The sequence below is a fragment of the Podarcis muralis genome, chromosome 13 (genome assembly GCF_964188315.1).
Source record: "Podarcis muralis chromosome 13, rPodMur119.hap1.1, whole genome shotgun sequence".
NCBI lineage: Eukaryota > Metazoa > Chordata > Lepidosauria > Squamata > Lacertidae > Podarcis > Podarcis muralis.
The window spans coordinates 57,872,580-57,889,109 of NC_135667.1; the positions used below are offsets into that span (position 1 = coordinate 57,872,580).

Below are 16,530 nucleotides of genomic sequence, written 5' to 3' on the forward strand. Positions count from 1 at the left end.
CTTCACTTTCTGGGAGACCAGTCAACTCTTTGCACCATTTCTTTAATTTTATTACTTTTTACAAGCTCACTAAATGAAAGAACAAAAACAAAAACAAAAAAACAACCCTACCAACTTGATAGCAATCACACAACACACTGACAAATCTCCTCATTTATGTTGTAATAAATAATCCTTTATAAAAGTTGTTGCATTACATTCTTCATTTATTAAATTATATTTCCATTGATGTATAATTTTAAGGTATTACTAAAAAAGGGGGGGTGTTATAATCCATCAAACCTCAGAAATACACTTTCTCCAAAAGGTTTCCACACTTTTGGCCACTAGTGTACTTGGGGACGGTCTGTGGCTCAGTGGTCCACAGGACCTGCTCTGCAGGGTGATGAGAAAGACCCTCCCTCTTCCCAAGACCCCAGAGAGAAAGGCCAGAGGGCAGACAAAACCAGGCCAGGTTATGGAGAAGGTGGGCTGCAGTTCTGTGCAACAAACAGAACCATCAAACCAGATGGGTGTGCATGAATTCAAAGGAAAAGAAAGGTTCTGACTAGACTATAGTAATAACTTCCTGGTGGTCAGATCTGCTGGACAGGGGAACGGACTCCTTTGGAAGGTGGTGGACTCTCCTGCACTGGAGGCCTTTAAACGGAGGTTGAGTGGCCACCTGTCAGGGATTCTTCAGTTGCGATTCCTGCATTACAGGGGGTGGGACTAGATGACCCTTAGGGTACCTTCCACCCCTTACAATCCTGTGCTATGAATTCGCAAGAGAAGGGCATCTGGGTGAGAAGACCTGTGCTTCATTCATATTTTGATTCTAAAAGGGGGCCACACAATACTGCCTTGGAGCATCATTCCCACAATTCAGCAAGCTCCTCCTTTCCAGGCTCTGGGCTCAGTCTCCACTCACATTTTTGTGGGGGATGATGTGGGGAATATACTGCAGGACCAGCTGGGCCCGTTTCCGGTCTTTATCAAGCTCCTGGAAGAGCAAACTCGGTTTAAGGTCCCTAAAAAAATAAAACAAACATAAATGTGGCAGGAGGTTTGAAAGTCCTGAAAGAAACAGGACCAGCCAGTTGTGAAGTGGGCAACTTCTAACAGGACAGCTCTTGGCAGAATCCATCCTGCAGCAGACCAAGGCCCAGTGCCAGCGCAGAGCTAGGCTGAGCTGGTTCTGCTCATGCCTCTGCCAAGGACTCGCTTGCCTGCCTTGGTCAAGTCACTTGCAGTCCCGAAAGTGTTTTTAAAAGGGAGAGGCATAACAGTAAACTTGAAAAAATGTTGTAAGGGCAAACAGACCAGAAAAAGGCACCAAACACCCTTGACTCAGATTATGACAGGGTGGGTAGGAATCTGGATTACTCCGTTAGGAAGCAGGTGCTTACTTGCGCAGCCAGTGGTCATCTGGAGCAAAACGCCGGCGGCAGTCTCGTTCGTACAAGACCATCAACCAACCGTGCACCGAATGGAAGAGCTCCAGGGTCTCTCCTTTGGCACTCTCTGTAACAAGGAGGGGGAGAGAAAACATACAGTGCAATAAAGCTGAAAACATTGTAACCCACAGCGGAAAACTCAACAATAGAAAGCGGGACAGCTGTGGCCCTCCAGATGTTACAAGGCAGCCAGCATGTCCAATGAGCAGGGAGGAAGGCGAGACCAGCAACATCTAGAGGGCCACAAGTCCGCCCCCCGGCCCCCCACGAGCAAATGAAAACTGGCCCCTGCCTCTGACTGGCACTAAAACATTTTTGTAGTAATCATTGTATTTGTATAGCTACATGCCACAACAAAGAGAATACAACATTCAGAGCAGAGCCACAAATTTGGCTCTTAATTTCTCGGCAGCAAGCACAAAAAAAGAAATATGCAAGGTTACATTATTTTCTTTGTCCAACAGTGAACACCACACAACCTCACTTGATATAAAGAAAATTTCCCCTGCAGCTAAACTCAGACAGATGATTTTCATGATGATCTTTATACAGACACTGTAACGTCCTCTATAACCATTTTACCAGGCATAGGCAAACTCCGGCCCTCCAGATGTTTTGGAACTACAATTCCCACCATCCCTAGCTAACAGGACCAGTGGTCAGGGATGATGGGAATTGTAGTCTCAAAAACATCTGGAGGGCCTGATTTTACAAAACACACAGAAATGCTGTTCCAAAAGCAATTTCTTAGAGCAGAAAGGCAGAGGGCATAACACCAAGTTTTTGTTCTGTGAAAGCAATTCTATGTGGAGTCAAAGGAACTGACTCCAAATAGTTTGATTTCTGATGGTCTTATAGAATTCATTTTGTTAGCTTGTGCCCAGTTCTCCAATCTGTTAAGGTCATTCTGAAGTCTGTATTCTGCAGCATTAGCTCCCCCTCCCAGTTTGTTGTCATCTGGAAATTGCATGAGCAACCCCTCAATTCCTTCATTCAAGTCATTTATAAAGACATTGAACAGACCCAGGACAGAACCCTGCAGAACCCCACTTGTCGCTTTTTCGAGGAACCATTAATGAGTACTCTTTGGGTCTTAATAATCTTTGGGTCTGTCTTAATAGATGGATGAAAGCCTAGAAAATCTCAAGGAATAGGTAGTTAACCAAAATCACTTACCCACAATTCCATCCCAAATCATCTTAAACACAAAAGAATTCAGGAAAGATGAGATTGTGATCAGCTCTTCCAGTTTGAAAGAGATCTGCTCTTCGTAGACTTCAATGTCGTCAAGAATTCTAGAAGTGGGAGAGGGGGAGAAAAGGAAGTTTTCCTTTGTCTCACTGTGGAGGAGGGGAGGAAGAAGAAGCAGCCAAGACACTTTGTCCAGTCCATGCTCCCATACCTCTCTAGCTTGTGTGAGCCAGAGGAGCATTGGGGCTTCCTTAAACTGCTGAGCTGGGGGGGGTGGGGTGGGAAGCCTCCCACTGCTCAGCTGAGGTGGCCCCAATCCTTCTCCAGCTTGCAAAAACTGCTGGGGGAGGGTGGAGGCTTTCTCAAAGGCACAGGCAAGCAGGCAGGCAGAGCTCAAGAAAATCCTCACGTGGAACCTTCTTAGGCCCCTTCTGCCTGCCCGCGTCCTTGCCGTCTGCAGGAAATTTGAGCTGGCATGATGTGAGCAATATATATATATACAGTGGTGCCTCGCAAGACGAAATTAATTCGTTCCGCGAGTTTTGTCGCCTTGCGATTTTTTTCGTCTTGCGAAGCACGGCGTCGGAAAAGTTTTGGAAAAGCTTCAAAAATCACCAAAGTCTTCAAAAACCTCAAAAAAGGCTACCACACCGTGTGCTTTGAGCTGCTCCTCAAAGTCAAGTCACAACTGTATTAATGGTTTTAAGAAAAAGGAAACAAACTTGCAAGACGTTTCCGTCTTGCGAAGCAGCTCAAAAAACAAAAAACCCTTTCGTCTAGCGAGTTTTCTGTCTTGCGAGGCATTCGTCTTGCGAGGTACCACTATGTATATATGTAAATATATATATATACATTCACGAAATAAAATAGCCTACGTGATGAGATGCCGGGAGCAGTCGCAGAAAAGCATCAGCATGGCCAGCAGCCGCTTGGACTCCTCGGTGTCGTTGCTCAAGCACTCCAGGAAGAGTTTCAAGCCGCCCTGGGGGCCCAGCTCACAGATAAAGGCCCACAGCTTGGGCAGCAGGTCGTCCAGGTAGGTCAAGCCTGGGAGAGGGGAAATCCACAAGGGAACCGGCCCCAGGAGGCCAAACAGCTCTCCATTAATTGTTTATTATTATAAACAATATCTCTCATTAAACACACACACACACACACACACACACAGAGCGGCAATGAAACACAAGCTTCTAGTCCTCAAGGCTCTGGGGAAGCCTAGTAGAAAATCAACCATGAGGAGGAGGATGTGGGGAGAGGGCGGGGAGCAGGCAGGCACAGCAGGTAAGGCCGAAAGGGGACCTGTGCCTTTCCTCTGGCCTTCTGACCCTGCCCACCATGGCAGCTTCAGCCGCTGCCTAGCAAAGTTCAAGGTGCCATTATCTGCTCTTCTGGAACTTGCACCAGGAGAAAAAGCAGATGGGGGTGGGAATTTGCCCCACACCAGGTATCCGAAAGAGAGAGGACTGTATATTTCAGAACATTCCCATCCTAAACAGGCCAAGGTGATCTCCAGAGGGTAGGAGTCGAGCCAGTGGATTCAAAGGACAAGACGAGGAAGAACTTTCTGAAGCTAAAAGCCGTTAAGACAGTGGAATGGGCCCTCTTGGGAGGTAGTGTCAGATGGCTGCCCATCAAGGATTCCTTAACTGGGATCCCTGCACTGCAGGGGGTTGGACTAGATGACCCTCAGGGTCCCTTCCAACTCTACAATTCCACGATTCTATGTTTGCTCTGAAGTGAGCTGTATTGACTGTGATGAGATTAATGTTCAACATTAATGTTCAGCATGACTGGGTCTGGACGCTTGGTTCAATTTAACTATAAAAAAGCAGGGTGGACAGGTGAGAAGGGGCACTCAACAGGCTGCGCTGCCTGGGGCTGATGGAGTTGTGCCCCCAAACATCTGGAGGGCGCCAGGTTGGGGAACACTGGTCCTAGTAAAGCCAGCCTTAGCAGGGAGGACTCTTTCAAATTAGCTTTACCTGACGACCAGATCCCCACTTCCGTCAGGAACCCCCAAACTCTCCCTGCTTCCTCATCCCCTCCATTGCCCCCTCAACCAACCTGTGAGAATCTGCAGCCGGATCTGCGTCAGGGTGGTGAGGGCCATCTGATACAGGACACAGATGCTGCAGACCTTCTGCACCTCTGCCGAATCCACCCTCTTGCCCCCGACAGGCTTAAGGATGTTGCGGACAGATGCGGATTTCTGGAAGGCACGCTTGAAAAGGTCTAATGGGAAATGGAGAGGGTGACAGTCAGACGGAGGCACCCCAAGGAACCGTGTTGAAGGGGACCTTCCCACTCAAACGACTCCCTCCCTCCTAACAGCCCCCTCTTCCCATTGTTCAGATTTGGATAACCAGTGTTCGAAACTCCCATTGTTCTAGGTGCATTTTGCAACAGGGAATTTCATTAGCGTGGGCAGTTTCTGAGCTCTGGGCGCAGTATTGTGCCTAAGATTTGAGATTAAAACTGCAGAGTGGAAGGAAAGGGGGACTTTTTCTGCCTCCCCACTTCTAGCTACTCTCTGAAGACTGGAGAAGAGACCCTCTTAAGAATATTAGGGGGTGGGTAGGCAGTGGAAGGACCAGGTAATGTGAAAAATGAACATAATATTTTAACTGCAGTTCATTCATTTTCAGCTTTGTATTCTTGTTATAAAAAAGTGTGCCTACACATTCCGTTGTTGCGCCCATAACCTAGGTTTAAGGTGCCATTTAGCTCCTAGCTTTCATATCTCAGATTCTAACACTGCAAACAATTTTCATGCTGGAAAGATCCCAAAATGGTCAAACGCATCATACCTACTAGAATTGGGGGGGGGGGGGACTTTAAAGGCTTGTGGGATCCAGGGATTTTTAAAAATATATATATATTAAAGTGGCCAGAGTGGGAGTGAAGCCAAATGCAAAACGGCGGCTCCACTAGCAGAGCCAGGGGTTCCCTGTAAATACAAGCACAAATCTACACCTGTGACTTTGATCCATGCTTAAGAGCATCACCGGGGCAAAGGTCCTGCTGCTGCTGCTGCTGCTGCTGCTGCTGCTATTAAATGATGAGGAATTGGAAACCCTTCCTAAACTACTGAAAGTCATCCTGAGATCTACCTCAATCTAGGACCAGCCACTTGCCCGGTGTTGTCAGACAATAACTGCCCTTGATCCCTGGCCCTTATGTTGTGGTGGCTGATGTGAGTTGGAGTCCAGCAACATCTGGAGCACAGCAGCTTGGGGCAGGCAAGCATAGACAATGTTCTCATCTTTAACCTCTCCCTCAAAATCTCTCTATGTATGTAGCTTGCCTCATCCCACATATGCCCACTGTTGGAGGTGCCACATAATGACATAATGCTCCTTCTGCCTTTGCAAGAAGTCGAACTTTTACTGTGTGCACCCACACTCTGAAACTCCCTGCCACCAGGCAGCTGCCTTCAGGGTACTCTTTTTGATACCTGCTAAAAGCATTACTGTTTAGACAAGCTTACCCAGGTATGTGGAACACTGTTTTAATATGTCTTCAGCTTATGGCTGATTTTAATTATTATTTGAATATTTTTAATAGCTGTTTTCAACTGTCTTTTCTGACAAATTCTTTTATTTTTTTTAAAAAACTGACTTTGAGGTTTTTCTTTACTGTTAAGCAGTATATAAACCTTTATGAATATATAGCAAACCACTTGGAGGCTTTATTACTATTAAACAGCGTATAAATGTTGTGAAGTAAAGACCTCCTTCACAAGCATCTTTCCACCTGTAGCTCCAAATTTTCCAGAGCTCAGATCTATGGAATTCTGTGCCTAGAGAGGCTTGCCTGGCCCTTTCCTCACTGACTTAATTTTTTTTGCACCAGGCTTTTAAAACCAGTTCTGTGCTTAAATTGTTTTTTTAATCATATGCTTTTAAAATTGCTCTTTTTTCTATTGTTTTATGCTTGATTTTTATTCTGAGTTGATTTTATTGTTTTTCCCTTTTACTCTGAATCACCTCTAGGAACTGTTTGAAGGGAGAGAGGGAAATAGGTAAGAAGAAAAAGAAAAGAGATACGCTCCCATGCGCAAGTGATGGCAGGAAGGGAACTATTTTTGTCCTACGCTTCTGCAGTGTTGTGTTGTGGGCACAGCCTGGTCCCAAAACTGAGAGGGGATACAATGCCCGTATTCCAGTACCAGAAGGACTGTCGCGTGGAAGATGGAGCAAGTTTGCTTTCTGCTGCTCCAGAGGGGAGGACCTGAACCAATGGATTCAAATTGCAAGAAAGGAAATTCCAACTAAACATTAGAAAAAACTTTCTGTGGGTAAGAGCTGTTTGACATTGGAACAGACTCCCTCAGAAGGTGGCTTGCTCTCCTTCATTAGAGGCCTTTAAACAGGACGGCCATCTGTCAGGAACTCCTGCAATGCAGGAAAAGTTGGACTAGAAGACCCCTTGGGTCCCTTCCAACTCTACATACAATTCTAGGATTCCATGAGAACAGTGAGGCGCAGCTCTCACCAATAGGGATCCTCCAGGAAGTTGTTCCCTGACCCAGAGAGGCCTGTGCAAAAATACAACCTTCTCTTCACTGGGGAAACCCTGCTGGTTGGGTGTAGCAGAGGAAAAGGCCCTCAGCAGGAGCCGTGGCGCCCAAGGAGAACCAGCAGAGGTCTGCTAGGCCTCCCCAGGGTCAGAGGCTTTTCTAAACTATTCTAGATGCAAAACTAAAATTAAATGGGGCAAAAAATCAAAACCCCAGCCCAACTTTCTCCAGAATAAGGGTCCAGGATCGAAGCCTGAGAAGGCCGCTGGGCTCTGCAGCCACTCACTCTTCATGGGCAGGCTGTTTTGCGGAGATGTGGTCGGCACTGGCAGGCGAGCTGCATCCTGGTTCTCCAGAAGCTTCTTGCTCAGGACGTCACTGAAGAGGATGCGGATCAGGTGGGCGCCCCAGAGGTGCTGCAGCTGCTTTGTGAGGAGAGGCATCGACTCGTTCAAGCTAGGACAGGGGAGGGCAGACCACGGAAATGAGGCACTGGACACACGGCAGGGAGGGCTTCATGGTCTAGGTGACCAGCAAGCAGAACTGTCTGGGCTGGGGTGGGGATTTCAGGCAGAGAGAGAGATCTTTCCTATCAGCTGTGGTGTGATCCTTTGATGTAGGGGAGCTGGTGCATAGGGTGGGTCTCCTCCCATTGATCTACAGACCCTCTCCCCCCCCCCTTGCCCCTGCCCACCAAGAGTGAGGCTTACCCGTAATCCACTGTCTGGGAGAACCAGCCAAGCACAGGGTGCCAGTGTGTGAGGTTGGACTTCTTCTGAGAAACGTACTTCTGGCAGTAGGAGAGCATCTGAATCAGGACGCTCACAAAATGGGCTGTCTCCTCCTCCAACACCTTGTCATTCAAGGAGCCCAAGTAGATAAGGTTGCCTGGAAAAGAGCAGCAGCAGCAGCAGCGCTTGAACTGACGGAAGAGGGAAATAGCAAGGAAGGGGAGCCTCAAGAGCTGGGAGACAACTCCAAACAACCCAGGAAGGACAGAGGATACTCAGTGACCATCGAATGCTGACAAACAGGAGGGGGGCAGGCGGGGGGGGGGGGGAGAATCAAATGAAGTGGCTGGAATCCTTAGCAGGGAATAGCTGGTTGCCAGTGACTCTTGTTTCTTGTTTCTGTAATTTCTAAACAAATTTGCATGTTTTGTTCTTCTTCGTGTTATGCCAAGTGCCTCTGTGTAGAAAGGTCACAGAGGACATTGTTCACTATGCTCCCCAGGATCCTCTCTCTAAAGATCCTCGTGAAAAAAATGTACCCGAGTTTAGCCACATGGAAAGTTTTGTTACATCATGTGAGTTTGGAGGATAAGAAAAACTATTTTCCCTTGCCTGTTTCTTTATTTGCATTGGATGCTGGGAAATTAAAAGCCAGATTTGTGGCTCACATTTGACTGTCTTTTATGGCTCACATCTAAGCAAATAAAATTGTCATTACTCCTCTGCCCTCTGACCGTGGCAGTACCTTTGGAGCTACACCTCTAGCTTTTGATAGCTCACCAACACATTGCCCACATGGCATATCTTCACTGCCATAAAGGAACAGAAATTTGATTTCTAAAAATATTTTTGTAAATTCTCAGGAAGCATCATTTTACAGCCACATTTCAGGTGGCCTTGTGCCAACACTGCAGAGGTCAGGTGCATCCTTCTGTGTGGGCTCCCCCACAGAGACGCTCTAGCCACACAGCTTTATTCACATATCCTTGGCCAGGGGCAGCACTGAGATAGGAAGCAACTTTGCTTACCTAGAAGGCAGAGCGTGTGGCTCCCTTCTAAACACACACAGACGTCCCTGCACAGCTCTTCGCGGCTCAAGAACAGTATGAATTTGCGCAGGAGGTCCTGCGATTCTATCACTGCCAAACGCTGAAAGGAAAGCAAACTTTTTATAGCTTCCTTTATTTAAATACACTTGTACCTCAGCTTATCAGTCAAACACAGTTCCCAAAGCATCTTTGCTTTGATTCGGTCAGTAAAACAGTGTTGTGATGCACTCAAGTAGTTTTACCTATGCCCAAGTTAGGAAGAGGCAAATAAAGTTCTATTTTCTCTCCACAGCAAAGTACCCATTTTCCCACCAACACTACACTATAATATTCTGCCATCCTCAGCACCTCCATCTAAACACGATAATAATAATATTGGCCTCATGTTACAGGTACGTTGTAAGAATGACAGAGGTAATAGAAATCAAGGGTAGATGAATCTGTGGCCGGTGGGCCAATTCTGGTTCACAAAGCCACTTTCAATGGTCTACTAACCCTCTGCCTAAATTGGACACCTCCCCGTCTAGCACAGCAGCACTGCGAGATCTTAGCAAAGCAAAACAAATGTGCCCCCTCCAATAGTCTGTCTCTCACTCGTGCCATTTGAGGGCCCCCTCCAATAGTCTGCAAAGCAAAACAAAACAAATAGCAAAGCAAAACAAATGTGCCCCCTCCAATAGTCTGTCTCTCACTCGCGCCTACCTCAGGAGTAAGCGTAGCAAGATGGGTGACTATAGCAGGCACGGATATGATGTGGATCAAAAAGGATCGTAAGAGATTGTCGGAAAACTGAGCCGCAACCACAGGGCTGGGGAGAGAAAAATACCGTAAGGGAGGAGAGAAGAGGAAGCATACATTTTCTGCACATGGAGACAAGAACAGCTACTCCTGTAGTAAGGAAAGCAAAGTCTTAGCAAGAAAGACAATGACTCTGGAAGGACCTTTTGGGGGATGTTTGTGGCTTCCCCAAAGAGGCATCGGCCGGCCACTGTGGGGAAGGAAATGGTAGACTAGATGGATCAAGTGGCTTGATCCTGCTGCAGGGCTCTTCTGATGACTCAAATGTGTGCTTCATTTTTCTCTCTCAACATATTTTATGAATTTAATTTTTAACTCCAGATTGCTGGCATGTTCCAAAGAACAAGTTCACCTTGGAACCAGCTCCCTGCTTAGCAAGTTACTCTTGCGCTGGCAAGTTATTCAAGTCTTTCTTGAAATGGGGAAAGTTGTGGGTTTACAACAGAATTGATGAAATAATGCCTCTCTGACTGCCATAATAAAAATAAAATCCAGAGGAAGGGACTACTCACGTGTAAATTCAGGGTGATGCAATGGGGAAGAAATAAACCCACACATGCATTTATTTAAAGCTGCTTTACTGAAGAGTAATAACTTGGCCTATTGACTTACCGCAACGCAAGAGAAAAGACTGCCGTTAAAGTGCCTTTGGAGAGGGAAGGTCTTGACCTCGCCAAGCCATTTGTCAGCAAAATCTGAAAAAGAAGAACGAAGAAGCTGAAAGGATTGTCAAGAATTGTCAGTGTGCTGCAATACAGTGGTACCTCAGTTTTCAAACAGCTTACTTCACAAACTATTTGGAACCTGAACACTTCAAAACCAGAAATGAGTGTTCCGGTTTTCGAACTTTTTTTGGAACCTGAACGTACTCAGTTTGGGGGTGCACTTCCGTTCTGAGTGCCACACTTCCGCTGCCCGCTCACTTGCTGCCCGACCTGGGCTTCCCTTACTCAGCACCGGCCACTGGCGACACCTAGTACCGGAGGATGGGGTGGCTGGTGCTGCAGCGACGGCAGAGGGACCCAGCGGCACGGGGAGGCAGCGACATCACTTGCCTGCTTGGCACAGCCTTCCCTAATTCAGCGCCAGCCACGGCAGCAAAATCTGGAAGCCGAGAAGGGGGCCGCCACATCAACGGCCCCCTCGCCTTCCGGATTTTGCTGCTGCAGCCGGCACTGAGTTAGGGAATGCCAAGTGGCTCGGCCCCAGAAGTGACTGCCGCAGCATCCCCTCACCGGGCGCGGGACAGCCTGGCGGGCAGGATGCAGGTGCCACTGCTGCAGTAAGAGTTCTTCAGTGAGGAGAACACGCCCAAGTGGCAGGGGATGCTTGTGCCAGCCCTGAAGAAGGTGAGGAAGGGGCACTGGGTGTGGGGGGGGGGGGAGAAGTCACCTTGCTCCTCAGAGAGAGAACTTTTGCCTCCCTTTCCTTTCCCCCCCACTTGAACTCCCTCACAGTGGCCAAGCATATCTTCATTATGGGAAACAGGACCCAAGCCAAAGAGTCCTCTCCCCTCCTACTGTTTCCAGAAACTGGGATTCAGAAGCATTGCTGCCTCCAGGCAGAGCTTAGCCACTGTGGCTAGGAGCCATCGATAGCCCTCTCCTCCATGAATCTGTTAATCCTTTTTAAAGCCAAGCTGCTGGCAATCACTGCCTCCAGTGGGAGGGAGCTCCATATAGGTGTCTATATGAGGGGCAACTGTTAGAAAGCACAACTTATATTCCAGACCTCTGACAGGAGTAGCTTATGGCTCTCCAACAGTCCCCTGAAGATGATACCCTAACGTAACTAATAAAAACATGGCAGACAGAGCTCAGCCCCAATGCAGCCACTGGGCTCCCTTTGCCTGGAGACCAACTATGTGAGTTAAAAGAGCTACTCTAGAAAGCAGGATAAAGCACATCACTGTCACCAAGTGGAGAATTGTACTGAATGCTTTCTCAGAAAAAAATGTTTATGGAGCAAGCTCACAGATCAGCGCACAAAGATTATGAGCTGTTCTTGCCCTTCACCAATGAGCAGCATCCGTTTCAAAGCCTACTGTGGAGCACTCAGAGCCAGGACAGCGCTGCAGACACAGCAGGCACTGGATGGGGAGCACACAGGTTAAAACTTTGGCTCAGCCCTGAGGTTTTAGAGACGTTCACCTCTCTCAGCCCAGGTAGGAGCTGTTGTTGGAGACGCCATGCCATGATCTACCATGAGCTCTCAGAATTACTTAAAAAGGCAACTAGGGGAGTAGCAAACAGAACTCGTTTTATAGAACATAGTTTCACAAGCTGAGGTGAATATTAAAACAAAACATATACACTGTTAACCATCATTTATTTTCTCTTTGAGCAGATACAAATATACATAGTAAAGGTAAAGGTACCCCTGCCCGTACGGGCCAGTCTTGCCAGACTCTGGGGTTGTGCGCCCATCTCACTCAAGAGGCCGGGGGCCAGCGCTGTCCGGAGACACTTCCGGGTCACGTGGCCAGCGTGACATCGCTGCTCTGGCGAGCCAGAGCCGCACACGGAAATGCCGTTTACCTTCCCGCTAGTAAGCGGTCCCCATTTATCTACTTGCACCCGGGGGTGCTTTCGAACTGCTAGGTTGGCAGGCGCTGGGACCGAGCAGCGGGAGCACACCCCGCCGCGGGGATTCGAACCGCCGACCTTTCGATCGGCAAGCCCTAGGCACTGAGGCTTTTACCCACAGCGCCACCCGCATCCCCCTACAAATATACATAATCTCACACAAAAACTAAGACCCCCTACACCAAGCACAACAAACCTGGAGCACGGAATAAAATCCCTTTTGATTCAGGTGTCCCATGATATTTGCACAGATGTGGTTCAAGGCAGGCCGTAGACTTTCTCCTGCAAGAGGAAGACCACAGAAGGAGACAGCTGGCAATTGCGGCTAAATCATACACTATGGGGCAAACTGCTCTCCAGAGAACGGGCTGGTCTTATAATTCAAAATTAAGTGGGCATCTGATGCCAACCTTAAAGCCCAAAACCTTGGAAGTTACTTCAAGTATCTCTATCTCTGTACTACATACTTTGTGAACAAAACAGATGCTGAGCAGGCACTTTCTTCTGCAGGCAAGGCAGAAACAGTGCCATCCATCACTCATCTTTGAGAAGCTGACAAGATTCCACAGCAAGTATAAAAAAGCCTTGTCATTTTGGCTAGTAGAAAGCCCTAGAAAAATGGAACTCGACACACCTACCTTTCCCCCTCAGGATTCTCCAAGTGGAAGTGTCCGTAAATGTCACCAGCATTGTGAGGTGCAGATTCACCAGCTTAGAGTCTTGCAATATGTCTGGCTGGGGGAAAGAACCGCCAGAGACATGAAATGGAAGTCTGGAATGGTCACAGACCAGTGAAAACACACACAAAACAGACAGCCAAGTCAGTCCATACCTTAAGCAGCTTCAGAAACTCACAGCAAAGCCACAGCACATCCTTGACCTGCTTAATCCACATCAGTGTGAGCTCCTTCGAAAGTGCAAGGGACACATACCACACCTGTGGGGAAGTGACAGAAGACCATGATAACTGCGGGAGGGGAGGGAGACGCCATCATTCAGTTGCTGGACTGGGAAAATGCAGAACAAAGCACTGTCACCCCATAATTCAGAGCTGCAGTGTGTATGTGGCAGGGAAGCCTCTGGCACTGGTTGTTTTACAACAACCACAAATATTCATGTTTCTCAGGAAACACTGGCCTGCAATGCTCCAGCATATGCTTATGGAATTAAAAAAATTCTCCACCTGCTCTTGGGGATATTTTATGGGGGAAAATATGCACATACTCTCATGTTAAAGTCTATGAAAAGTGACTTTAGCTCACCTTAGGGTCATTTTCAGCATCCATACTGTTAAGGATACAGCGGCACAACTTTTCAAATCTCTGTAATGAAAAGCAGGTGAGTCAATACGAAATTATAATCATTTTGTTGCCTCAATCCAATGGTTCCTGCAAAGCAGTGCTTTCCATTATTTCCAGTAAACAGACTTCACTCTTACAATCCAAAGGTTGTCTTTTGCTCAAGATCGTAAGAGCAGCCCTGCTGGATGGAGGCCAATGGCCCACCTAGTCCGGCATCCTGTTCTCCAAATGGCCCGTCTAAAGCAGAGCATGAGGCTCATGCGCTGACTGGTCTCCAGTGCAGTTACTCTTTCAGAGCAGCATCCTCCCTCTAGATTAGGGATGGGGAATCTGTGGCCCTCAAGATGTTGCTGGACTCCAACTCCCACCAGCCCCACCAGCATGGCTGATGGTCAGGAATTATGGGAGCTGGGAGTCCAGCAGCCTCTGGAGGATCACAGGTGGGGACATCCCTGCTCCAAGGATAGGGCATTCTGCATTGTGTCAGTTGGTTCACCCAATCATTTGGAACATAAAAACATAGCAGAATGGCCCAGGACTCCTACAAAAGGAGATACATCCCAAGTGGCAAAACTCACACAAAGGGACAGCAGCAGTTCTTTCTATGGATATGTGTTTTGGGGCTCAGCTTACCTCTTGAAAAATGCAACAGTTCTCCTATGGAACACATATTTGCCCCTGCAGAGACTCTGGGGCTCAAGATCATTTTCAGAATTCGGGCAAGCCTGGAAGTAGGCAGAATCTGCTGCTGCAGTAAGTAGTTTCTGTCCAAGCTCACATTGTTCCAGAAAATTCTCCCTCCCCATTGTGTGACTGGAACAGCCACACTGATACTTCCAACACAGCAGCTGCCCCACCCCTAGCATAAAGAATAAATACCATGCAACGAGGAGACCTTCAGCAAAGCAGTAGTACCTCTTTGTCATGTTGGCACCTGAAAACAAAGAGCAGCTTCCGGGATATTTTGAAGATCGAAAGTGCTGTCTTCTTGCCAGGCCCGTTTGCATCAAAAAAGTCATCCACTTCTCTCCTGGGGAGCACAATGGAAAGTCCAAAAGAAAAGATACAATGTAATTTGAGAAAGGCTGGTGCGTGCAGGTGAGGTAGATGCCCCCCCCCTTCCATGACAAATGGCGACACTGTTCAGGTCTTTCCTCTGGATAGAGGCAGCAGAAGGAGCTACAGATCGGCTCAGAGCATACATGGCAGAACAGGCCAAGATGCCCACACACAATGACTGACTTAAGATATTTCTCTTGCTACACTGGGTAGGAAGTTCAGGAATTTGCCAGCGCCCTAGAGAGTCAAAGGGCCCACCAATGCCCCAAGAGCAATGCCACGCTCACTTTGCTCAGAGGATCCAAAAAGTTCAAAGGCAGCAGGAGAGGATTTGGATCTTGCAGCACCCCCCTCATTGAAGACAAGGGACCCTGGGAGCCAGCACTGGCATAGCCACTGGCAAAAGGCTTCAGTCCCCAGAGGCCAAAAGCCAACTCCACCCAGCACCTGCACACGCTTTGCACGCACCTGATTTCCCGCTGCAAACGACAGCGGCACAAGAACCTTCGGACAAGGGCCTGGATCTGCACTGCCGCTCGCTCACGCTCCTTCAGCTCCCGGCGCTCCTCACGCGCCTGGCGCGCCTTGTCAAGGAACTGGGCCTTAGACAACTGGGCTGCGCTGAACATTTTGGAGGTCTCTGGCAACAGGAGGAGAGGGGAAGGACAAGCTGGGAAAGCTGTGCCACACCTGCTTGCATTGCCTACAACACTACCACAATATGGAACAGAACTCCTCTTGGGTTCTGCCGAGATCCCTTTACTCACTTACCGTCAGGTTAGCTACTGAACAGGCATCCTTCATTTTGGGCACCCCTTTTCTAGCATCACCTGGAGTTCTGTTTTACAAAAGGAAAGGGTCCAGCTAACACAGCATCCTGCAAATTGAACCCTTGAACCTTCTCTATTCATGTTTTGATTCAGATGGTGAGCTTTTAGGCAGAGAGCTGCTCCTTCACAACTACACGGAGCACTTTCCCGAACATTAAATGAAAACGATCTCCCTCAGCCTTTCCCTACCTGGACAGGTGAGGTCTTTGGGATGAAGCGGAAGTGGCTGTCTGGCATGAGGCTCGAGCCCACCGCATTCAGAGAACCAGGCAAAGGCTTACGGCTAGCAGACCGGAAAGCGGGGCTCCCAAAGGGATCTAGGGCGCTCCTCCTGCCCGGTCTCCGCTGCCCCACCCAGGACTTCCCTCCTCACCCCTCTCTCTCTCTCTAGCCGAGGCAGAGGAGCTCTCGGGCCGCTTCCGCGCGCAGCGGCTGCGCCATTCGGGAGTCGAGGAGGCCCTCCCGGGCTCTGCGGGGAGAGGCAGGAGGTCAGCCACTGGAACCTCGCCCCCGCCGCGAGCTGCGCCTCACGACCCTCCGGCTCCGCGCCAGCGAGGGCGGCGCCAACGCCGCGTCCTACCTGCCAGGGTCGCCGGGAGCTCCAAGGGGAGAGAGAGAGAGAGAGAGAGAGAGAGTGTTTATGTATGTATGACCCGCTAGTTGTTAGGCGCTGTCCGGCTTTGCCTTTGCCCTTTGCCCTTCCTCCTCCTCCTCCCCCTCCGTCGCCTCGATAACGGCCGCCTCCCCCCCCTTCCCCCCCAAAGAACTCCAAGGAGGACCGCCAGAAACGGACCATAGAGTCAAGGAAAACACCGGCGCTTCCGGCCCTTGGGAAGAAACCGGCCGCTGGCCCGGAAGTCCCGCCTCTCCTCCCGCAGCCGGAGCGCAAGAGGCATAGAGATGGAAGGAGGGCTAGACTTGCCCAGTCGCGACCGGCGCTCCCAGGAGCTGGCCCTGCCCGTCGCTTTCATTCCTCCGTCCGGAAACTCAGGTCCTTGGGATTTGGGTTCCGCCCACCTCCTTGTGGAAAA

General features: G+C 48.8%; 1 protein-coding gene across 4 annotated transcripts in view; it reads right to left on the minus strand.

Moving 5' to 3' along the window:
- UBE3B (ubiquitin protein ligase E3B) overlaps positions 1 to 16,436 on the minus strand; it is a 32,967-nt gene extending 16,531 nt beyond the window's left edge. Inside the window, exons 1-17 of one of the 4 annotated variants that reach the window (XM_028704941.2) lie at positions 16,293 to 16,436; positions 15,138 to 15,309; positions 14,526 to 14,640; positions 13,572 to 13,631; positions 13,142 to 13,246; positions 12,948 to 13,044; positions 12,506 to 12,591; positions 10,337 to 10,419; positions 9,629 to 9,734; positions 8,906 to 9,026; positions 7,857 to 8,034; positions 7,433 to 7,602; positions 4,692 to 4,859; positions 3,503 to 3,674; positions 2,613 to 2,731; positions 1,389 to 1,503; positions 911 to 1,010 (exon numbers count right to left, since the gene is read on the minus strand). In XM_028704941.2, the coding sequence (XP_028560774.2) occupies positions 911 to 1,010; positions 1,389 to 1,503; positions 2,613 to 2,731; positions 3,503 to 3,674; positions 4,692 to 4,859; positions 7,433 to 7,602; positions 7,857 to 8,034; positions 8,906 to 9,026; positions 9,629 to 9,734; positions 10,337 to 10,419; positions 12,506 to 12,591; positions 12,948 to 13,044; positions 13,142 to 13,246; positions 13,572 to 13,631; positions 14,526 to 14,640; positions 15,138 to 15,298 (1,956 nt within the window). In that variant the 5' untranslated portion in view covers positions 15,299 to 15,309; positions 16,293 to 16,436. Of the gene's footprint in view, positions 1 to 910; positions 1,011 to 1,388; positions 1,504 to 2,612; positions 2,732 to 3,502; positions 3,675 to 4,691; positions 4,860 to 7,432; positions 7,603 to 7,856; positions 8,035 to 8,905; positions 9,027 to 9,628; positions 9,735 to 10,336; positions 10,420 to 12,505; positions 12,592 to 12,947; positions 13,045 to 13,141; positions 13,247 to 13,571; positions 13,632 to 14,525; positions 14,641 to 15,137; positions 15,310 to 15,688; positions 16,211 to 16,292 lie in introns of those variants that run through there. The other 3 variants (XM_028704942.2, XM_028704940.2, XM_028704945.2) reach the window with 3 other exon arrangements.
- Between the last annotated feature and the right edge of the window lie 94 nt (positions 16,437 to 16,530).